Source organism: Cystoisospora suis (genome assembly GCF_002600585.1).
Source record: "Cystoisospora suis strain Wien I chromosome Unknown contig_1901, whole genome shotgun sequence".
Classification (NCBI taxonomy): domain Eukaryota; phylum Apicomplexa; class Conoidasida; order Eucoccidiorida; family Sarcocystidae; genus Cystoisospora; species Cystoisospora suis.
This window is the reverse complement of record NW_027154701.1, coordinates 1-8,012: the sequence shown is the minus strand read 5'-3', so window position 1 is coordinate 8,012 and position 8,012 is coordinate 1. Positions and strand designations below refer to the sequence as shown.

General features: G+C 46.4%; 1 protein-coding gene across 1 annotated transcript in view; it reads right to left on the bottom strand.

Moving 5' to 3' along the window:
* CSUI_004154 (ap2 domain transcription factor ap2x-11) overlaps nt 1-8,002 on the bottom strand; it is a 14,069-nt gene extending 6,067 nt beyond the window's left edge. Inside the window, exon 1 of the mRNA XM_068064348.1 lies at nt 1-8,002. This exon is cut by the window's left edge and continues 437 nt beyond it. Within this exon, the coding sequence (XP_067923674.1) occupies nt 1-5,549 (5,549 nt within the window). The 5' untranslated portion in view covers nt 5,550-8,002.
* Between the last annotated feature and the right edge of the window lie 10 nt (nt 8,003-8,012).

Below are 8,012 nucleotides of genomic sequence, written 5' to 3'. Positions count from 1 at the left end.
CTTCTTCTCCTACTACTATTGGGAGTATGCGTACCATTCGAATAGAGAGGAGAAGCGGAGGAGGAGGTGTTACATCCACTTCCTCCTATCTGAGGTGTTCCTCCCCTTTCTTCTCCTCCCCCTAGAAGAGAGAGAACATCATGCCGATTCATACCCAAGAGAAGCGAAGAAGTTAAAGTCTTCACATCATTCTTCTCTTGATCTTCTCCTCCTATATTATTATCCAAGACATTTAAGCCACTCCTACTCCTTTCAAGGGGAGTCGAACTCCCGTCTTCTCCTCCTTCATCTACTCTAATCGAAGAGGAGTGGTTCCTTTTCTTCTGCCTCTTGATGGGTCTCTTTGACTCATCTTGTGAAAGGTCCAACATTGACACCTCACCTGTTCTTTTCTCTTCGTTCTTACCTTCTTCTCCTCCTCCTCTTATCATAGACAAATGATCTTCTAGTGCTGTTGCATGCACACCTGATACAAAGAGGAGAGAAGACGAACAAGAGGAATCACGTGTCTGCATCTTATCAGTAGCGACGTCAGGACGAAGATGAAGACCCCCACACGACTCCTTCTCGATCCCTCCCCCCCCTCCAAATGGCGATGGAAGAAGATGAAGATGATCATGACTACTACTACTATGATCCTCCTGTCCTGCTAGAGTCAACGTCTTATCTTGATGAGGGCTCGCGGAAGTTGTCGTTGTTGTCGCACTCGTTGGTGTGTTGCTATGAAGAAGAGAATCAAGATGAAGAAGATGATGACGATCGTCAAAGTGGCGAGTTGAAAAAGAAGATGTCATTCTTTTTCCGCACCCTCCTGTTGTTCCTCCTCCTCCTCCTGACGACGACGGTATCATGAAGGGTGTGGCTCTCCTACTATTGTAGCAGCTTGTGCCTGGTTGCTGCTGTTGCTGTTTCATGATCATCATTCGTCGATGTTCTATGGCTAGAGCTCGAGCTCTCTCAAACCCGTACTTCTTTGCAGAGAAATGCTTATGAACCGGACGTCTCTGCTCTCTCCACGTGGCTATCCAGCCTTGGTTCCATCGATCAAAACACACCCCCGGCACATGTTCACATTGCTTAGCTCGCAGAAAGAAGTCTTCACTCCCTCCTGGAATCCCAGCACCACCGCCAACAGACCCGCTCGTTGTGCTACTAGCAGTCGTGCTACTCCTGCTACAAGAAGATAGACATGACAATGAAGATGATGCTGCAGCATGATGCGACTGAAGAGCTGCTGCTACGCTATGGCCATCCACATCTCCACAAGCACTTGGAGGGGGTGCACTTCCTTCTCTCCCACCCTCGACAACTGCTGCTTTTCTCCTACTACTACAAGTCGTCGTGGTAGAACAAGAGGCTAACGGTGATAAGAAGAAGGAAGAGGACAAAGAACTTGGCTTCAACGCTCCGCCTTCTCCTCCTCCTCCTCCCCCTGTATCTAATGTCTCTTGAGGCCGGATACTATGATGATGAGTCGTAGGAGTAGACGTAGGAGTAGTATTCGTCATGGAATGAGGTAGATCGTCATTGGTGGATGTGCTTCTTGAAGGCGTTGGAGCTAGAGAGTGGTTGACCAGAGCTGTAGGAGGACCTCCTAGGCTCGTAGCTGTTGTCATCATCATCATACTCGAGGTCGTCGTTCGACTTGTGGTTGCTGTGGAAGGAGGGGAAGAAGAGGAAGACGAGATATCGGTCGTCGTTGTCGGTGTCAATGTTTGTATTGTGCCATGACTATGACGATCGGGATGACCCGTCCTTATCATCTCTCCATCACTCCCTCCTGCTTCCTTCTCTAATGCTCTGCTGTCTTTCTCTCCACCACCAGGAGACGAAGACGAAGAAGAAGTGACATTTCCTAGTAGAGAGTGCATCACTTGGTTCTTCTTTCCTTCGCCACCTGGAGTCCTGGTACTGAAGTTGCTGATAGGCCCCCCACTCGGGAAGGCAGAGAAAGGGGCCGACATGACAGGAGTGGTAGGAGGCGTGTTGATCGAAGAGGAAGAAGAAGCGGATAGATTCAGACCTGGATTGGCCCTTGAATGGAGGCAGGAAGAAAAACCTTCTTCTGTTCGTTGTTCTGTATGGTGATGAGGAGGAGAATGCACGCCTTGAGTTAAGAAAGGTAGGAGATCTTTCATTGCAGAATTCTCTCCTCCTCCTCCAGACAGATGATGAGGTGCGCAGGAGAAAGAAGAAAGATTATTGCAAGGAGGGACACCTACTCCTGCAGCACTATGTTCAGGATGAGTTGTCGAGGTCGTAGTCGTGGTGCTTGGCCCCCCACCCACCTCATTCCAGGGTATCTGCTGCTGTCCTTGTTCTCCCCCTCCTCCTGCTTGTTCTCCCCCCCCCCCTAGAACTGCTTCAACATTCCCTCCTGCAGCGAGAAGAGTTGAGGCAGCAGCAAGAACAGAAGGAGAATAAAAGAGAGGATTGAAACACAAGGAAGCACTGGCGAAAGACGAAGGAAGCAACCCACATAAAGCTGATGGAGATGATGACAAGAAAACATCAGATCCCGGCTGAAATAGATTCAAACCTCCACCAAGTCCACCACCACTACCACCACCACCTTGATTCCCATTCTGTTGAGGTGTATAGACAGATGGAGATGATTCTGGTGTGACGAACGATGAAGGCTGCTGGATCTGCTGTGGTTGCTGTTGCTGAAGAGCCGCTAAGAGACGTTCGACCGCAGCAGCCCGTAAAGCTAAGAGATTCTGTACAGAAGAGAAAGAAGATGAAGGCAGAGATGAGCTGGATGAAGAGAAGAAAGAAGAAGCTGAAGAGAGAGGGTCAGTAGCTGTAGTAGTCGTAGGAGCTGGTGTTGTATTTGTATGGCCTCCCACTTGATTATTCTGACCAAGATGAGACGGAAGATTTACACAGGAAGAGGAAGACGAAGAAGATAGTAAAGGAGAGAGAGAAGCTGATTTGGAGAAGAGTTGGTCTGCGGGTGTGGTGTTGCAGTTACCTACTCCACCTGTTGGGAAGGTTCCTGCAGCTAAGCTGCTTACTGGATCATTTCTCGACAGAGACGTAGGAAGAGGACAAAGGGGAGAAGAGGATTGAGGAAGATGAGAAGAAGAAGAAGAAAGAGGAAGTGTGGAAGAGAGAGAAGAAGGGACATCAAGACAAGAAGAAGAATGGAGACCATCAAGTGATAGACTTTCCAAAGAAGAAGAAGATGAAGACGATGAAGATGACGTGTCAACATCGTCATCAGCCTCTTCTTCATCTGATCTCCGGTTTTTCTCTACTTCTTGTGCATGCGAAGAGAAAGACGACGTCTGATCATTAAGAAGGTTCTCGCAACACACAACGTCAGAAGGAAAGGTTTGTTCTGTCTCCTTCGAATCGATCTGAGTATGAAGGCTGACCTGCTCTTGTGAAAAGCACAAAGAGGAGGAGGAGGAGGAAGACGACGACATCTCCTTACTTCTCTGCTGTTTACATGTCGAGACTGGAGATACAGATACCGTTGACGGGGTGTATGTACACCCCGTGATAAGTGATGATCGAGGTGGTGCTAAAGAAGGGAGTGAACAACCTCGCCCTTGATAGTGATGTGAACGAGGTGTCGCGCATGCAGCATCATTAAATTCCTTGGTGCTCTCATCATCTGTTCTTCTTCCTTTCATCATATCCATTCTTCTCTTCTCCTCCTCCTCCTCCTCTCTTTCATTCGCCTCTTTCGCCAGAAAACTTCCTTCTTCTCCACCTCCATTCTTTCTTTCCCCAATACGAAAACCTTCATCCCTAAGACATCTTTCTTTCTCAACATCTACTCCTCCGATGACTTCCTCTTCTCCACGATTAAGAGACGTTCGTTCAACTCCCTCTACTCCTCCTACAGTTGTGCGCGGGGGCGTGTTCGAGGGGAGTATCACATCCGGGGATCTCTCGGGAAAGAACGTCTTCTTAACTTCATCGATGATAAATGATCGAGAAGACCCTTCATTATCATGCGACCTTTCACAACCTTTCGCGTCTTCATCCTGTCGATCTAATAGAGAAGATGAAGATGAGAATGAAGATGAAAGAAGAGAAGAAGACGGGTGCTCCCCCTCGGCTTCTCTAGCCAGTGGAGCTGTGAGACAAGGCTGAGGATCGGAAGGTCCCGCCCCGAGAGAAAGAAAAGCAGCGAGTTGCTGATCAGGAGACGAAGGATTCTCTTGCAGAACTTTCAAGCACCACGATGCGGTTAGAGGAGAAAGGAAAAAAGAAGCAGTCCCCCCCCCCGGAGAAACTAAAGAGATTGACGACTCAAGCGAGGAGTTCTTTTCATCGGAGGAGGAAGAAGACGAGAGAGATAAAGGCACCTCCTTGTCTGTTTCTTCTTCTTCGTGGGTCAGAATCTTCTTCTCATCCCTTTCTTTCTCTGCTTTTTCCTGTAGAGACGAATTCAAACTCGAGGACACCGACTGAAGAAATCCGCCTGTAAATCGATCATCCGAGTTTGAGACGCCAGGCACGCCGGCATGCATGTTGTGATGAATATCAGGAAGATGGAGAGAAGAAGAAGAAGAAGAAAGAGGGACAACAAGGGGAACAGGAGTAGTTGTAGCTTGACTACAAGAGGACTCATCTAAGAGACTAGTAGGAGGAGATCGTGATAAGACCATGAGATGTCCTCTATCTCCTTCCGCTGGAGCAAGAAGAGACGAGGAAGAACGTGATCCATTAGCTTCTTCTTCTTCTGCGATCTTGCTTTCTTCTTCTTTTCGTGGAACTTCGGCAGGAGAAGACGACGTGATATCACACGAGAGACAATTTGGTGGGGATGAACAACACGAGATCTCCAACAGACGACTCTTCTTTCTCTCCGATGAAGAGACGACACTACCACCACCACCACCTGCTGCTGCTTCTGCTGCTTCGGTTTCTTCTTCTGTTGGTGACGAGGAGGAAGAAGAGGCGCCACGACCCACAGCCCCACCAGAAGCAGAAGAAGACTGAGAGGACAAGAGTAACAAACTTGTAGACAGTGAAAGAGATTCACACATGAGAGATCGTGAGGGAGGAGGAGTCGATCCTTCGGTAGGACCGGTACCACACGATGATGAAGATGACGACAACGATCTATACAAAGGTAACCCCTGTGAAAGCAAGTCACTCCCAACAGACACACCTTGTTCATACGAGGAACATGATGAAAGAGAGGAAGAAGAAGAGGAAGAGGAAGAAGCGTCTAGGTGAGAGGAATCTTGTGGTTCTCTCTGTTGTGAAGACGAGCGAAGATGACGAAGATGAAGATGCGAAGGAGGGCGATGCTGAAGATCATCCGGAGAATCGCAAGTCGTCGTTGTCGACGATGAAGACAGACAGGTCAACTCACAAGACGGACTCTCGGAGGTATCCTCCTCACTCTCTTCTTGTTTCTGTGGAAAGGAGAAGTGGGAAGAAGAAGAGGAAGATGATGACGAAGACAAGAAAGATGAAGACAAATCATTTGCTGCATTGTTAGACGGAACTTCTGCCCCTAAGGATAAAGACGAGGAAGAAGACGACGAGATAGTCGATGATGATGGAGCTTCTTCTCCCGCCATATCTCTCTTTAAAGAAGGAAGAAGTATGCGAGAGAAAGAAAACACAGAAGAAGAAGAAAAGAAGAACGACCACGTCTCTTCTATCTTCTTGAAGGCGATTAGGAAAGTAGGAGGTCTTTTACAAACAGAAAGAAACCAAAGAAGAACTCACGATGAAAGAAAGAGATAGAAATGAACCACCACCCCCAAGTTGTCGTTATGACAGAAGAAGAAAGAATCAAATGTGACCCTGTCAGAGAAGAAGAAAATTCCAACTCTTCTTCTTCTTCTTTCTCTGTTAAAGAAATGAGTCTTCTTCCACTTCTATTACGATATCGAATGAGAAGAGCAGCAACAAGGATGGAGAAACATTAGAAGAAAGAGATGAAGAAGAAACAGCCATACCGATGGACTAAAGAAGGAAAGGAAAGAGCTCGATCTTTCTTTTTCTTGTAGACTGAGAAGTTGAAAAAGACTCCTCCGTTATCTCAAGAAGAGTAGCAACAAGCATGAAAGACACGAAACACCTCCTCTTTTCATATGTACACAGATGTCCTGAATCGAGCCTACCTATCTAATTATGTGTATCTATCTTTCAACTATCTGTCTTTAATCTATCTTTCCATCTACTTCTGAAGTCGATGGATGCTGCCCCAAAACACCTCTTTCTGTCTCTTTTCTTTCTTCTTATCAGAGAAGGATGCGTTGCAACACCGAGTAATTAATGAGATAAAGATGATCTCCTTCTCTGGAGAAGAGAGAGAGCGAAAGAAACGAAGATGAAAAAGAACGAAGCAACTGAAACTCCGGGAGAGGGACCTTTGAGTCAACAAGAAGATGATGGAGACAATTCAAATGACGTTTCGTTAGTGCCAAGAGAAAGAAAGAAAGAAACTTAAAAAGAACCATTCAAATGACGGAAAGAAAGAAAAGGCCGAGAGGAAGGAGTGTGAGAAAAAAAATCAATAGGAGAAAACGAACAATACGGCGATGACGACGAAGAGAGAGAAGTGGAACAGAGCAATCTTCTAGCTTCTGTAGAAAGAATGAAAGAAATCGATGAGAGATAGTTGGGAGATCTCCAAGGAATGGAAAAGAGATGAGAACAGCTAATCAACAGAAAGGACTGCAGAAGAAAAAGAAGACGACGAAGACGAAGCGACAGACGGCTGCCTGCGGGAGAGTAGACCGTGAAAGAAGAAAAGATTCCTGAAAAGGAGAGAGAAAAGAATGCCAAGAGCCAAACGCGTGGACAGAGAGATAGAAAGACAGATCTACAGAGATAGAGTGATAGACACATGAATCGGGAGGAAAGAGAAAGATATGAAGACTCTGAGAGTGAACGAGGAAGGAACCAGCGAGGGAGGGGGAAGTGGATGATTTGGAGAGTAAAGAAGAAGAAGATCGAAGACAAATGAATGATTGACAGTCTCTCTTCTTTCTTTTAACAATAGAGAGACAACTGAAGGAAATTTAGAGAAGAGGAGAGCATGGAATGCCATAAAGCTATCGTCAAGAAACCATCATCGAAGTCTCTGCCTGCGCCTGTTCGCCTGTTAAATCATCTGTCTCTTTCTCTCCCCTTGGATGATAGACTCGAACCCGTGGAAGAAAAAAAGAAAGAAATGTTCGTGAGAAATAAGATCCACAACAAGAAAGGACGCGAAATCTCCTCAACAAGGCTATTCTCATGAAAAGGAAGACGAGGAAAAATAAGAAGAACCGAATCGTCACCACTCATGTCGTTGCTATTTTTCACATGATTTGAGTGGTAGGTGTCGACATGACGATCATCTACTTCGCGGGATTTCAGAAAATGGGTTCATTATTCTTTCTATTTCGCTGGTATTTACTTTTTATCGCTACTATAGCAGAAAGTAACGACACAGCTATAAGTCATTATGAAGATGGTGAATGAATGAATGCGTGAATGAATGAATGAGGGACGATGAGTAGTAGTAGTGGTCATTCCTTCTCTCATCGTCGACGAACTCGACCATGAATGAAGACAGACCACACCGTTTCACTGGCTTCCTATCTCTCTCTCTCTCTATGGATTCTACCTCAAGAAAGACTATGAAGCACAGAAGACTCATTCACTCACGACTCGGTGAATTCTTGAGAAACGGGAACCTGGTCGAGAAAAGAACATAACCCAGCAACGCTCTTCCTCTTACGTTTCCGACGTGGAGGAGAGAAACAGAAACAACCGAGCGCAACGAAGCGCTCGCTCACCATGATAAAGAACCATACTATTTACGCGGTGGGTCGGTCGTCCACCACCACTACCACTACGATTCCTACCACCACAACAGCCACCTCTCCTATTGTCCCTCAGTGAAAAAGAAATCCAGTTAAGCAGGAGTGAAGAAACATGAACATCACGTGAATCTAAACCACCGACCGCGTAGTTCCTACGACTACACATACAGACTTCTCTTGCATACTACTACAGAGCCCCACCCCACCATCTAGCAACCAACA